General features: G+C 34.8%; 1 protein-coding gene across 2 annotated transcripts in view; it reads right to left on the bottom strand.

The window, feature by feature from the left end:
- Positions 1–17,500, bottom strand: part of LOC136851638 (uncharacterized) — a 1,500,098-nt gene that overhangs the window by 594,836 nt on the left and 887,762 nt on the right. The window contains exon 8 of one of the 2 annotated variants that reach the window (XM_067126036.1): positions 2,648–2,774. In XM_067126036.1, coding sequence (XP_066982137.1) covers positions 2,648–2,774 — 127 coding nt within the window. Of the gene's footprint in view, positions 1–2,568; positions 2,775–17,500 lie in introns of those variants that run through there. The other variant, XM_067126037.1, reaches the window with a different exon arrangement.

Genomic DNA, 17,500 nt, shown 5'->3' with positions numbered 1-17,500 from the left:
GGGTTGTAGGCAGAAGGAATGCGAACCTTTCTACCTGTCTTCATTTATTTGTTATCAATTGATTATCGACATTTGCTCGTTCAACAGCTTTTCGACAATTATTTCTTGTTCTCTTTTCTTTCGTACTTTTCTGTCTCTTTGACATTTTGATAAATATGTATACGGTAGTGTGCACATGAACATTTACATTTCATGTCAATATATTTCATCTAAGGAATCTCAAACTGTGACAGGCAATAAATGCCAAACCATTTGTCACGCGGCCTGACAGCTAGTTCTTTCTTTATGGAGCCGGATCCTGTCTGACAAAGCTTTGTTCCGTTCCCGAAGTGAATATTTCTAACCAGGTGCTTCGTTGGTTTTTATACATACCGCACTAAATCTTTGATAACCTTATAAATCGAAAAATGTTTATTTGGTTAGAAAGTTACGTTTGAAAAATTTGTACCTATTTCCAAGCCTTGACTGACTACGACTTATGGTTGAAATTACTCTTTTGGACTGTCTTCATTAACATGTAAACATATGCACTATGACAACATTAATATTATACTCTGGGACATATGTAGGTTAGCACTAGCGCCACTAAAGGGGATATCAATAACAAATATTCAATATTTACAAAAAGCAACAGATTTGGTCATTCCTTCGGGTCTTACATTGAAAAGAGGGATTTAAAAACCCTTTCCTCACCACAAAATTACAATTACCTTTAACTCACCTGGACATAAACCCGTACCCTATAAACTTGACATTCACACATTTTTCAGACGAATAATTATACATACATATATATATATATATATATATATATATATATATATATATATATATATATATATATATATATATAAGAAGAGAATTTTTCTAGGAATACACGTTATCACTGCATTCTGCTTCCTTTAAAAGCTCTATGACATCATTTCAAATTCTACCACAACCTAGTCCTGTTATCTTACGTTTCCACATTCGAAAAAAAAGTCTATTTCCAGTTGCAAAATTTTCGAAATTTCTCCATAATATTCCACTCTATGTGATTAAGCCTATAGGCGCAAAAAAATTATCCGGGAGAGGTCGCTTGTGCAACTGTTAAACGAGAAACTTATTGCCTTCTACCTATTCTATTTTTACTAAGAATACACGGAGTGGGACGGGTTTGGGGATGCACAGAAACTATGTTATATCAAATTCCAATACGTAACAAATCTTATATGACTGGTGATATAATCATGTAAATCAAACTGACATTGTGAATAAAAAAGAACTATCTGCAGATCTATACATGTATGTATGTATGTATGTATGTATGTATGTATGTATGTATGTATGTATGTATGTATATATATATATATATATATATATATATATATATATATATATATATATATATATATATATATATACACACACACACATACACACTATTCATACACTTTTGTCAGAACGAAATAAAACCCTCAAGTTATAAAATAAAAAATCCTCTTAATCACTGACATGCGACGGGAGAAAAAACAAAAGGCATAAACTGGGAAAAAGGGCATAAACAAACCTTTCATCGTAAAAAAATGACGTTATCTGATCCTGCGAGTTCATACTTTGCATTAAAATTGAGATTCATATTTCCTGTAAGACGAGGAAAACGACGTTATCATAAATGATTCTTATCTACCGCGGAACCTCGGAAAGACATGTTGCGTTGAAAGAGAACTGCCTGCCTTTCTCTCTCTCTCTCTCTCTCTCTCTCTCTCTCTCTCTCTCTCTCTCTCTCAACGGCAACAGATGGCGTACTCAATTATGCCTCTTATCAAGCAGGTGAAAACCTTGAACAGCACAGTCGCGAAAAATAACACGGCAATATTTCTTTTTATCACATGCAGATAACGGTATCAGAAAACATGTCTTCTGCATCTTTTAGGAATAATGACAGCGTTGCCATTTTTCTTTCCTCGGGGATGGATAGCGAGCGTTCCCTTCAAGATCATGTTCGAATAACGTAATTCTGGATTTTTTATTTCTTGACCACAGTCCGGCGATTTTTTTTTCTTACGTAAACAGACCTGCGCCAAAATGACGTTATCAAAAAATTTTTTTTTTACGAAAGGAAGTTAGTACTGTAAAGCAACAGCGTATCTGCGCATCACATATTTACATGTGTATATTATATACAAAATGCATGTAAATATAATTGAACATCATAAGTATCTAAATATTAATCAATCAAAAATAAAATTTACTAAACAGGAAAACTGATATTTCTCAAAGGCTAGGAAAATTTTCTTTTGAGTCATGCCTAAGTAGATAAATTCAGTTTAAAGACAAGACCAGCTAACTAATTATATACTGAACCCATCAAATATACTGTTCAAAACAACGACATCAAGGGCACCTAACAGTGCACTGTACTGAAAGTGGCGGCAACAAATACAGAAAAGTAAAATGATACGAAGCAAGAATTCTGCATTAGAGGTAGCTCGGCATCAGTTCAGGAATTATTTTTGCATTTAGGAATACTCAGTAGTTCCTAAGAGAGAGAGAGAGAGAGAGAGAGAGAGAGAGAGAGAGAGAGAGAGAGAGAGAGAGAGAGAGAGAGAGAGTTCTATTTGATTGTTCCAAACATAAATAATAACTGTGACACAGACTTACTTACCTGAATCCTTCAGAAGTCCCTCGAATGGAAGCACCCAATCGAAGTGGAGATGGCTTCCAGTGGCGCTTGCCAGGAATGTGACCGGTTCTCCGCAGATGACGAAATATTGAGAAGGAATCAACACGGCCTAAGAAAGAAAAGGAGAAGCACATCAAAGCACAACTTCATAGTTAATGAAGCAGGTTGCATTTTGCTTTCATAATAATGTTTGTAATAAACTTATCCAAGAAAAAAAAAATATATGTGTGCGTGTGTGTGTGAGTGTAGCAGTAGCTGCTACAATACTCAGACGTATCGAGCATAGTTTGGTAATTAAATGTATTCATCTCAGTTTTCGGAGATTACATATTTTCCTGTATAAACGAAGAAGGGAAATCATACCCTAACTGTGCAATAAGTTATGAAAAAACTAATGCTAAAACAGGCTTAACGTACATGGCAATAATAATTTCAAGCATAAATCGTGCCCCGAAGGTGTGTGTGTGTGTGTATATATATATATGTGTATATATATATATATATATATATATATATATATATATATATATATATATATATATATATATATATATATATATATATATATATATATAATACAGGAAGCCCATAAAAACACCAAAAGGGTGGAAAGTTATAGCTATATTTCAGAGACAATGTCTGTTTCCCTCAACAGGCAGATAATGAATGAAATAAGAGTTACAGGGCAGTGGTATTTATGCCAATGAGGGAATGTCCCAGAAGTGAGCTGCTATGTCACTCCTGTTGACAGCTTCTCCTTAACCTTCTTAACCGCTGGTTGGAGGAAGATGTTATTTATCAGATCTGTATCCCAAGCTCCTTTTGAGAGAATCATCGTATTTCTTTGTTTAATCAATGCTTTTGAACCGACAATTGCTGCTATAAATTATACGTGACATATTCCAGTTTATTTTGTGATTGTGATTGTTTATGTGGTTAAAAATAACTGAGCTTTGTTGTCCATATTCCATATTTTACTGAACGTTTATGTTGTAAGAGTCTTTGGGGGAGTGATTTACCTGTAACACCGATGTAGGATTGGTCACAGTCAAGGCAAGGGATTTTGTATACTCCTGTGTCTTTGGGGACTATCTTTTTTTTGGATGTTAATTATGGATTTGGTTAAGTATTTGGATAGGTAAAAACAAAAGGGTTAGAGTTTTCAAGTGTCTATGTCAACGTCTTAATCCTGTCCAGGTGTGAGATTTTTTTTTATTGCTGGGCATCTCTCTGGTCATGTTTTGAGGGGGGGTCGGTAGAAAATTTTGTTTGCTTTATGGATTGCTTTCTCAGTTATATGGTCAGGGTACTGTAAAGGTAACATCTGCTTACAGATTAATTCAAATCCCTTTTTCAGGAATTCTAGAGAGCAAATCTTTAAGACTCTTAAGAACAAATTGCTGGCTACAGCAATTTTTGTAGAAATGTCATGATAATAATAATAGTGGATGTATGAAAGCGAAAATATTGGTTTTCTGTATATGGTAAATTTGTATTCTGTCGTGTCTCTAATTATTAAAACATCAAGAAAAGAAATTTTGTTGTTTGTTTCCCATTCAACTTTGAACTTGATGCTGGAAACTAATGCATTTAATTTCGAATTAAATTCGTTGAAATTGCCTCACCTTTTATTCCAAAATATTAAGATATCATCTACATATCACAGCATGTCTTTAGGTTTAATTGCATTTATTATTAAAGTTTCAAAGTATTCCATGTATAAATTGGCTAAAACTGGACTTCAAGGGTCGCCCATTCTATAAAAATAATTCAGTTGCAGCATGGGCAGCCATGTATATCAGTTTTACAGGTAAATCACTCTCCCAAAAGACTAACACAACACAAAATACTGACAACAAAACTCGGCTATTTTTAACCACAAACAATCATAATCACAAAATAAACTGGATTATGTCACGTATAATTTATAGCAAGATTGTCGGTTCAAAAGCCAGATGACAGAATCAGCACTGATTAAACAAAGAAATACGATGAACCTCTCAAAAGGAGCCTGGGATTCAGATCTGACAGATAAAATCTTCCTCCAACCAGCGGTTAAAAAGATTAAGGTGATGTCAACAGGAGTGGCATAGTGGCTGACTTCTGGAATATTCCTTCATTGGTATAAATACCACTGCTCTGTGACTCTTATTTCATTCATTACCTGCCTGTTGAGGGGGACAGACAGTGTCTCCGAAGTATAGCTATAACTTTCTACCCTTTTGGTGCTTCTATGGGCTCCTTTCATTAGATGGATTTCTGTTTTAACAGAAAATATTTTACAGTCATATATATATATATATATATATATATATATATAATAAACTTAAAACGTATTTGAATGCTAATATGGATACATGAAAACTGGAGACGTTTAATCAATAATATATATATCTGGTGATAAATGCTAAAGATGATGGTAGGACGAGGGACGAAGTTAAGGAAGGTAGCAGAGTGTATGCACAAAATCTATACGATAATATAATCTGGAGGTCAAAGTTGGAAATGTATGTAGGGACTGTCGATCTCCTCGCATTTCGAAACGAATGCGTTGATGCTGAATGCCAAGGAAAGAAAAGTTGAACATTCTTGCATGTTTTCCATAATTAATGAGGAGTTAAGACTGAAAAGTGAGAGAAATGTGGAGATGTGAGGCGATAAGATGGTACGGGTGGATGACAAGATGAATCACTGGGTTACTTGATTTGTTCAAGTGACGAGAAAACTGCATACAGTGTGTTAGCTTCCTCGCTTTACCGTATTCTGCGATTAACCTATTTTATCATCTTACGCCAGCATCTGTTGCCCTTATTTCGATATCTCCAAACGGATCGAAATCACCCGTCCTTCAACACTCCACATTATTATTTGTTGCTCTGTCGTCCTGGTTTTTATTTATACTCAAACTTATTCTTGAGCTTATTCACTTTCCACATTCTCCGTTAACGTACAGTTCAGAACGCTTTCATTACTCTCAGCCATACTTTATTCATTTGAATATATCAGTCACCTCACACTTCTTTCACGACCCCTTTTCTTATTATACACATCTGCTGTTGCAGCTCATATCTTTTCTTTGTCATCGCGAATTACGCCATTTACACACAGGTGCTGGATATCAGGTAATGTGTGTGCATATATATATATATATATATATATATATATATATATATATATATATATATATATATATATATATATATATATATATATATATATATATATATATATATATATATATATATATATATATATATATATATATATATATGTTAATGAAAGCCGAAAATATGGAAGAAAGAAAAAGGAATTCATGCTAAGTGGTATGAAACAAATCCACGAGTGCGTATTAGTAGTATTCCAAAGATCACTTTGCCCATGATAAACAATTTTGCAGAAAACAGATCTAGCAAGAAAGAACACCTGACATAAAGAACAAAAGTCCGTGCCATCTATATTAAAAGATCCAAAATGATCAAGTGAAAAGTAGAAAAATGGTTTTGTAGAGATGGGCATTAAAAAAAAAATAGTCTGGCAAACCGAAGAAAAAGATTCATAAATGTTTTTATTAAAGTAACAATTTTAATTCTCATTCAGAAATTTCAGACCAGCAAAATGGCCTAAACCATAAAAATATTTTAATAAACAGACTGACCTTTACTAATGTTAATACTTAAAAGTGCTCTAATTCCCTAGCGTGCTTTCAACACCCACATGAACGGGCACCACATTTTCAAATATTACAACTCATCGATAAATCGAATATAATTCACACAAGGATTTGAATTAATTATAAAGCATTTTTTTTTAAATAAAACTAATGCATCATCGTCAAAGGTCTTTGACAGAAAACTATTAACAATAGGAAACCTCATTAGAATAACCAGCATTTTGAGAGTATGATTAAAGCCAAGGTCTAAAAATTACCGTAGTCTTTATACCCTGATTAAAGCAATACATGTCCCTTACCGACCGCTGACTTACTCCCTTCTAAGAGCATTCCAGTGCATGAAATGTTAGAGAAGACATCATTTCGATTTTTAGCAAGGATAAATAACTAAAACAATTTTCCTCAAAGATGATGTTAAAAAATATGGAAACCCCAATGACTGCTATTTTTAGAATGAAGGTCTTGGTCAAGGACTCCAAGTTCTTAACGCTGGTGTCATCTGAAACAGCTTCAATGAAAGTCATGGTCAGAGCCACTAATTTTCACACCCTAGTGCCATTTGAAAGGGCTTCATTAGTTGAGTTTGCATGTTAATAACACAGTCGGTTTCTGGTAATAGTTCAAAAGCTATTACAACCTTTGTGGACATGAAACTGTGGAATATGGAACAACAAAATCACCTTCCGCCAAAGCCCTCACAAACTTATTAAAAAAAAAAAGGTAAGTGTAGCATACACACTGATGAACGGGCACAAAGCCAAACAGACCGACGGACGGGCGTACTGAGGATCTTCCTACTTGCGCATCTAAGCACGATGGTCTATTATTGTAAAGACTGAGATCCCTTTAACAGTAAAACAGTTGTGATGACAATAAAGGGGTGACAGACACACTAGATGACAGACATTAATTGACTGAAAGACAGAAGGGTTGACAGGTAGACTATTTTCTTTCATGCACCTCTATGCACGATAGTCTACCTGTTAACAGGTTAACAGAAATCCCGTCAACCGTGTTGTTAGAGGAATTGCGACAAGGCAAATGTGAGACAAAAATGGACACAGATGACGCACGTTCTCTCTTCGTTAACATTCAGCATATGTATGATGGCCTGCCTATGCCAAATTTAAGCATTATTGCCTACCTTTATGACAAGTTTGACTAAAATGGTTGCAGCCGTGTAGGAGTTGCAATGACAATGCAATCGTGACAAGAGAGAGTAACGTCAGTAAAGCAGAAGGTGAGATGGACGGCCACGCAGACAGATGAACAAATTGATGGATAAACTACCGCCCACCTCTCAACCCTTTATCATAAAGCAAAAATAATAATAATAATAATAATAATAATAATAATAATAATAATAATAATAATAATAATTTTCCTTGTTCTTTGGACTTACTTTACTGTTACGGCTAAACATAACAAGATTTACTTTTTACCTTAACCAGGGTACACAGACGAAGGCGCTCACAATATTTGTGGACCCTACAGCTTAACAGAGTGGATTAATAGAGTTCTTAGCTGAATGGGTAAAGCTTTAAATAAGAATAACAGATTATTTTGAACCTCCTAATTGGTCACCCCTTAATTCTGCTCACGTGATAGCTACTCGTACAGAAACATAAATGGACAAACCAGTACCTGTTCACTATATTCATTAAAAATTGTCATATGTTTCTTAAAAAGAAAAATGTGCCCACCTAACCTCCCCCCCCCAATCAAAAAAAATAATTGCTAAATCTACTGTATATTGATTTAGTTAAAATGAGTCACCTAAACTATGGGAATCATTAGTAGAATGTGGCGATTTTTAGTATTTCCAGTTAAGCATTACTTGTTGAAGGTATCAGAACACTTATCTCTAAAACAACAAACGATGGTGATGATGATGAGAGAGAGAGAGAGAGAGAGAGAGAGAGAGAGAGAGAGAGAGAGAGAGAGAGAGAGAGGGCACCTGCCTCAACATCTGACAAAGGCACAATATTTCTCCTAAGATCTCCCAAACAAGAAGCATTGTTCCAGTTGCATCATTCATGCCTGTACGAAACTAAAGGCATAACTGGCGCATCTCAATTTGACAACAAACACACATGCACACATACATAGATACACACATATATATAAAATAAATATAATATACATATATATATGCATATATATATATATATATATATATATATATATATATATATATATATATATATATATATATATATATATATATATATATATATATATATATATATATATATATATATATATATACATATATATATATAATCACATTCGTATTCTTTCCCTCTCTCATAACATTTTGTTGCAGACCCTATCAAAAAACCCCAGACAAAAGACCCATGAAGATGCGACAACGTCTCGTATCCAGGAAGGAACACCCCCCCTCCCCCTTTACAGGTTTCTCTACTCGTTCTTCCTCCTCCTCCTCCTTCAATCTCCTTCTTTCCCTTCTTCCTTCCATTTCCATCTCCTTATCTATCTCCTCCTACGCAGTGTGCTTCCCCTTTCTTAAGGCCATGACAAAGATGGACGAGAAAATAAAACCTCGAGACAAGCGTAAAAGGACAGTTTATCAGACGCTGGATGCAGAGATGGCCCTTATCTGTCTTATCAGCAAATGAGATAAAAAAAGAGTTTATCCTCTCCTTACTGATTAAAAAGTAGGTGGCATTTCAGCGTAATTACCGCGGCTAACATCAAAGGCAATTTCTACTTAATTAACGGTAAAAAGTATGAAGCAAGTACAGAATTGTATTAAAGAAAGTTGAAAATTGGGTAGAGATAAGTAGTTTACGTCATTCTTCTTCGTTATACTTTACTACGACAACTGAAGTTTGGGTAACAAGACCCTAAAATCTCTTGGAAGAATAAAAAGGAAAGTCAACGTTTGACCCCATTTATTCCAAACTTCCTGACCTAAATAGATTAATGGGCTTGTGATTCTCAGAATAATGGGAAATAAGGTAAAATAGCAGCTATTCCGAACAGTTAACGATAAAAGAGTTCCCGGTAAGGGAAGGATACCGTTGGTAACAGACTATAAATCACTCCTTGATCTTGTAACACATCATACCCCACATAGCTCTTAACAAATATTTAAACACGAAACAGGCACACCCACACAAGCATACACATATTATCGATATATATAATTATATATACACACACACACACACACATATATATATACTGTGTATATATATATACATATATATAATATATATATATATATATATATATATATATATATATATATATATATATATATATATATATATATATATATATATATATATATATATATATATATATATATATATATATATATATATATATATATATATATATATATATATATATATATATATGTATGTATAGATATATATAGAGATATATATATATAGAGAGAGAGAGACATATTTATAATATATATATATATATATATATATATATATATATATATATATATATATGTATAGAGAGAGAGAGAGAGAGAGAGATTTATAATATATATATATATATATATATATATATATATATATATATATATATATATATATATATATATATATATTGCTCGAAGAGTTAACACTCCCAAGGTAATTTGCCTTTCAAGAATCAAGTAAAACTTCCCAGTAAACAAGCTTAATACCCTTCTGTTAATTTAAGTTTGCTGGCTGCAACATACTGACGGTCAGTCATGGAAAATTGCCCCTTCATTCTCATTTTGATCTCTCGTACTGCTTTTTAATCCTCTCTTGAGCTCTGTGACTGTCATAAGCCTCTTATTCCAGATATTGAACCAAACTTGGAGAAGATGCCTGGCCACCTAAATGACCAAAGGCACCGATTAAGATTTCTGTCTCCCGTATGACTTGAGACACAGATTAACTGGCCAGCCTTCGCCAAAAGAGAAAATCAGATGCATTATCCGCCCAGCATTCACCCAACGAGAAAGTTGGACGTACCTAGAATGAATCTGGATACCTGCCAGGCTCAAAAAGCTGGTGATCCTAGGAGATGATAAACAGCTCCCCATTGCAGGACACATAGACCAGAACACCGTGAAGTAAGTCACACCTCTGACTGCACGTTCCTTCAGAGCCAACATCCCTCTGTGGCTGAATGACTCAATCCTAGTATTTTAAACAAATACCAACATCCCCTCCCCTGTCTGTCCATTGGTACAACTACAGTGGTTGTCCAGTCACTTAGCTTTTTCTTCTCCTAAACGCTTCCGCTTCAAAGTGCAACTATTACATACACCATACCTGTCATGTTAACCTCGTGTCTCAAGTTTAGTCGGTAAAGTTTTATGAAAAGAGAATTTCTGCCGCCCTCAGCACTAGCTTCTTATCCTCACTATTGCCGTTAATTTATAAAGTGATCGTATGCCTTTCTCTATTGCAGAAAAGAGTGCTTGCTGCTGTGGACCCTTCTGCCATGACTGTATGCTTCTTGATTACACCAACAAATTTCCAATTGCAACCTTATGAACAGTGCCATTGAAGTTTAATCCCCAGCACCTAGTTAACATATATTATTCATTTATGTGCTGCTGCATGACCATACGTGGCCTGCCTTATTCCTCCTCGTCTTCTGATTTTGTATTGTAAATACATACAATTTAGTTATTTAGAGTTTTTTTTTTCCAGAATCCCTCTAAAGTAGGGCCTTCAGCCCCTGTTCCTCCTCATTTTATTTTACCCTTGTAGGTGATACAGTCAAATCAGCAACATCCTTGTGGTAAGTTTTCTAGGGCCGCACCTTCAAGCATAAGATATATATATATATAAAGTATAAAATTTGAGTACACAAACACACAAGTACACACACACATATATATATATATATATATATATATATATATATATATATATATATATATATATATATATATAAATTACTGCTGAAAAAAGAATTCAATGTATGCAAAGGCTACCCTAATGTATCGTGAAGTCCCTGATTTATTTATTCACTAAAAATTAAAGAAATAATGAAAAGGATCAGAAATGCCCTACATTCGTGGCTGACTCACAGCCACCTAAACAGGTTGAGGGAGATCACCCTAGCTGATCATCTTGAAAGACCATCCCCTTTGTGACCCAACCTGAACTTTCATTTACCCTTATCCATTTCTAAGCATTCAACACATCAAAGAGGAACACCATTGTTTTCCCTTTATGTGCCTTTCAGCATGCGCGTTGCTAGCGAGAGAGAGAGAGAGAGAGAGAGAGAGAGAGAGAGAGAGAGAGAGAGAGAGAGAGAGAGAGAGAGAGAGCTGGACCTGCACACTTACAGTACCTGCAGATTAAGAGGGGTGGCAAGTTTTGCATTTGCCACTCATAATCTTCAAACGGCCATCTCGATAACCTGTCCCACTCGGGGTGACAACAACAAGAAAGACAGGGGAAAACCCGCCTGCAGGCTGTCTGAGGGGTTGTACTTGAAATTTCTTACCAACGAGACACTTGGAAACTACCTTAGGGCTGCCCTCATGAATCTGACAACTTTACCGACGAGATCCCTGATCTTCATTGGGAACTCTTTTCAGAGATCCTAGATGAATGAAACTTAAGAAGGGAAAGTCAGTTTGCCGGATCAGGCTAGCAGAAGCAAAAGTCAGAGATGACCAAGTCACAGTTGCACACAAAGGCTACCTGAAAGTAATTCCAGCATGGTAGACTGAGAAATCCTCAGACAAAGATCCTGAAGTGAACCAAAGTCACCTTTAAACCCCAGTCTCCTCCTACACAAGATGTTGCAAGACCTGACTGGACTACTCCATCCTACCGTGAATCCCCTAACCCCAGGGCCATCTCAAGACATGGAAGTTCTACATCATGCCGCAGTGCCACAAGACCACTGAACCTGCACAAGCCAGAAAAACTAAATAGCTAAACTGGCGCAATTATTGCATGGTTGATTGAAAAGGGATGTTGGAAGGATCCACTGGTTCAGAACAAAGGAAGAAATAGTCATATTGCATTTCTGAGAAGTAAAAGAAATATCTATGTTAGGAGAAACATTACTTGAATTCATAACAGCATTTATGATAGAGATCGTTGATATTTAAAAGTATTTCCAGACTAAACCAATATCACCACGACAAAATTAGTTTACTTCTCTGCATGAATGGCAGTTACACATACACATACATACATACATACATACATACATACATACATACATACATACATATACATATATATATATATATACATACATGCATACATTATATATATATATATATATATATATATATATATATATATATATATATATATATATATATATATATATATATATATATATATATATATATATATATATATATAGTCTTACCTTGGATAATGAGCAACTCACTTAACAAATAATTCGATTAAAGGAAGTTTCGTGCTAGGAAATGTTTGTTCTGTTAATGCCCATTTGTTTGATTTAAGGAAGAAAAAAGTTGACCAGCTAGAACATTTGCGGTTCCCAAGTGCAACATAGGGAAGGGTTCAGACTACGCATTCTCTCTCAGTGCAAGTGTATGCTAAACTTTATTGCATCTGTGCGTGTTTTTTCTTGATCAAGTGCAAAGTATTGCGTGTTTTTTCTTAATTAAGTGCTAAGTAATTGCACTGTACATAAGTCATTCTGGCTACTAAAAAGGCTACAGACGCCAGCAAGGTCAAGAGAGAGAAAACCTATAAGAGGTTCAATGGGAAATCATAGAAACACAAGAAAGTACAAAGCTTCCTTGAAAAAATCACCCTGACAAAGCTGTAGCAAACTGTATTACAAACTTCCTGAATGACAATGCTATCTCTCTCTTTAGGACCACTTTACAGCGCTGGCAAAAACAAACATCACTGTACAGATTTTAGCGAGTCTTAAGAAGAAAGCAGCAGAAAGAGACAGAAAAGAGAAACAAAACCTTAGAAGCACAGTTGCCTGCTGTTTTTATGGAAGGGACTCCCCTTCCAAAACAATACCATCTCTACGCCGCTTCACATTCCTCATAGGCCATCAACTACCCCAATCACATGTCAGATGAGAGCAAACTGCATTTATTTCATCTACTTACTTTGTTTATGTTCTTTTAATAATTTCTGCATGCTAGGCTAAGTTAACAGGCTTTTGTCTGTTGTAATTTTGGGAGCCCAGAATGTATTAGTCCAGTTCCCATTATTTCTCGTTAGAAAAATTCACCCGCTTTACGTCCTTTAACCGAAGTATGGCTATACAGAAACACAAAAATATAGTTGTTTGACCTTTTTAGACACTGTTATAAGATGTGAATGTTTTCGTTGTAAAACTAATATATACTGAAAAGTAACAAATAATGTAACTTATGCTCGTTTAATTTCTAGATTATACTGATGTAAAAATTTCTGTTCTCTCTTCCTGTTCCTGCAAAAATTACATGTTAGTCTTGAACTCCTCATTGGAAAACTAAAGAACATTAGAATTAGAGTAGGGAATATTATTTCCCAGGTCGTATTTTGGATACCTGCTACAATAACCCTGTGAAGACATATCCTAAAACAAGTGACAAGAAGACAGAATTACCTGAGAACACCCTTTCATTGCCTTATTTCATCGGCTTGTGGACCATCAAATCAGTATTAACAATATTCACTGTCAATATAATAATTTCATAGAATAGTACAGTAAAACTTATAAGAAACTGTCTTCAACAGAATAGCAAAATACTTTGTAAAATCCTATGTAACGACTGCGATTATTTTGACGGTAGTAGGGCATGATGCCGAATGCACCTAGGCCGAAAGACAAGAAGCCGAACGCACATGAATACGAACGGGCAGGAAGAAGAATGGACATCATGCCGAATGGCCAGAATTCCGAATGGACAAAATGCCGAACAGACATGAGGCCGAATATACAGGAGGTCGAAACAATCTTGGGTAGGTCATAAATTAGATAATTACCACAAACCCTAAATAGATAATTACCAATTTCGTTGCAGGTAACAAAGAAAACAATTTTTTTTTCTGTTTGAAATTTACTATCCCCTGAGTTTGATCATGGATTTCGTTAAGACAGAACGAGGAGGAAGAAAGCTTTTAAGTGGTTATGCCTGCGTTGTGGATAAAAAGATTAATAACACTACATACTGGCGGTGTGAAAAACGCGGAATTTAGAGCTAGACTTAAAACTATTGATGATAAAGTACAAAGCAATGTGTGTGCGACCATTCTCATCCACCTGATGGGCTCGTAAGTCGGTCTTTAAAGTATTGGACGGTATGGAGAGTAAAGCTGAGCATTCGGAAGAAGTTACAAACATCATAATTAGGAATGCAACGGAAGAATTGCCACTTAGTGTAGCTGAAGCCCTGCCTAAGAAAGAAACACTTGAAAGAATCATACGGAGAGCAACAAAGGTAGAAGTGGTCGAAGTTTTGGACGTAACAGCGCGAGGAGAGAACTTTCGGATGTATGAAAGTGACGCTGTTGTTATTATAAAAAAAGTAAAAGTGGTTTGGAGAATGATAGATTCGACTCTGCCCCACCTAACAAACAATTGTGTATACAATGATTACAATTTTTAATTACATAATAAAAAGTTTCATATATATATATATATATATATATATATATATATATATATATATATATATATATATATATATATATATATATATATATATATATATATATATATATTTTTTTTTTTTTACATCATGCTTTATTACTTGTAATTAATTTCACTTCATTATTATTTTACGACTTGCATTGTTTTCAATAATATTTTGTGAAAGAAAGTTGCAAATAATGGTTTTAATTATCTATCCTACATCTTTGGAGAAAGTTGGAAACAATGGTTTTAATTATCTATCCTGTTCCTTTCGACTACTTAACCTATATATTCAGCATCTTGTCCATTCGGCTTCCGGTCAATTCGGCTTCCGATCAGTTCGACTTCCTGGACGTTCGACTTCCTGGCGTCGCGTCGGCCTCTTGCCTTCGGCATAAGTACATTCGGCATCGTGTCCGCACACGATTTTGACATGGGTCAGGATTTAAATGTCATTAAAAATCAACGGAACTGGCCAAACGAGGACACTCCTTTCATGCACCTAAGTGAAAAACCGCACAGAATAACAAGATGTAATATTTATGACTCTGGAAACCTTTTATAACCTGCATCAACACAGTCAACAAGAGAAACAACATTTAACAAAGCGCAGATCTATATTACATCATCCCGCACAAAGTGTTCGAAGAAAACTTATAAGAGAAACTGATGATTATCAGTAGTTCTTGTCGATATCCTCAGAATCTCCTTGGTTAATCCAGCACCTGGATTATTCCCCTAGATCTGTTCCTCATCTTTGTTTGTATACCACTCTTGATATGTAGATTTCACTACTGAACTTCGTCTTCTCCAGAAAGTCTTGCCCATATTCTTGCTAATAGTGTCAATATTTCCCTCTCATTAACTTACTTTGTATTCTTTTGTGTCAATCAGCCTTTTTTTTTTTTCTTGTACTTGAAATTTCTCAAATTTTACATTTTAGAAATTCATTTCGCTATTGCACCATGTATTTCTTTCATTTCTTCTCTCTGCAGCCATCCAGTTTTACTGTTCCACCGCCAATCTTATCTATTTATTGTTTCTATTTTCTCCATATCTACTACTCTCAGATATTTCATAACAAAAGTGTTAATAGTCGTGGCCATATAAGTAAATGCCCCTCCCCATCTGAGCCTATTTTACAAAAACAATACCGTTCCATTACATATTAACCCTTATATAGTTCAAACCAATTCTCTAATTATCGTTACGTCGATCATTTTGCTTATCAATGTAATATTAAGAACACAAACTAGCAATATTTTTCGTCTCAATCTTGCCGTTTCAAATTAAAACAGTGTTGGCCTACATTCTTCTTTGAAACCATGTACTACGAGCAGTGGAGTTCCTTTCAGAACACATTTAAACACATCCTCTCTTTCGCTTACAAACTTTCCCATTTAGACCATCCAACATAATCTACCTTTTCCCTTCTAGCCCCAAAAGCAGATGAATTGGCTTAAGGTCGTGATGTTTAATTTTCTCCTAGTAACTTTCATCTAATTATTGAACAATGTTATTAGTCTCGTCAAAAATAGAGACAGATAACTAGAAAAAGGATATGTATACACCAGGCTGACAAAGAGGGCTATATAAATATTACAGATTATAAAAATATGCCTGAACTACTGTTCCAAAACAATCAACCATTCTAACACAACCATTAATCAGCCATACGCCCTGATCTTCGTTTTCGAATGCTTCCAGTCTGTTAAATGCAAATGTAAAATGCATTAGCTATTTGCTAAAACACATGTTGCACGAAATAAAACATCACTTAATCGTCTCGCTTTGCATCGCCATCCGTAATACATGTAATGATGCCAATTTACAATTCAAAAGTTCGGAATCCTGGTTCACACGTAATTGCTCACCGGAAAATTAAACAGTCGTTTTTACAAGAATTTCACTTCTTGCTGAATCTATAACATCATCCAGCCACGGCGGTAAGGACGAAAAGTGCAAGTTTCGGACCATTTGTTGTTATTACTGTGTAATGGGCCGACAATCATAGCTTCAAAGTATGCCTTTGACTTTGACTTTCAACGCCTTTTTTCTCTAAACATACAACTGTCGTATGCGAAGTTTCTTTGTCATTAGGTTAGGCGAAAAGTAAAAAACCGAACTGATGAAAAAACGTTGAAAATGGAAAAAAGCCTCACTATAATTATAAAAAAAAATCGTATTACATTGGGAAAATGAGAATACTGTCTTTTAATCATCCTAATACATTACATACTTCTAGAGAGACTTGAGAATTCATTGTAGATATGAACACTTTATTCCCCAAAGCCTGATAAGCAGACAATGTTAAAAAAAAATGTAAGAGCTTTGATAATCCCATTTTCATCCAGAATTACACTGTGTGTTGGTCAGTGAATTGAATATCCATACAACTTGACATTTTGTAGAAATCACTAAATGAAAGACTTGAAAATATTATAAGAGTGTTTGGTGTTCCTAAAATAGCTCTTACTATCATACTGTAACTGCATGGATAATAGTTGACTGCAAAGTTCCTTAGCTCTTTAGGATGAAGTGCAGTATTCTCATTAAGGCAC

The sequence above is a fragment of the Macrobrachium rosenbergii genome, chromosome 23 (genome assembly GCF_040412425.1).
Source record: "Macrobrachium rosenbergii isolate ZJJX-2024 chromosome 23, ASM4041242v1, whole genome shotgun sequence".
Lineage (NCBI taxonomy): Eukaryota > Metazoa > Arthropoda > Malacostraca > Decapoda > Palaemonidae > Macrobrachium > Macrobrachium rosenbergii.
This window is presented reverse-complemented; position numbering and strand designations above follow the sequence as displayed.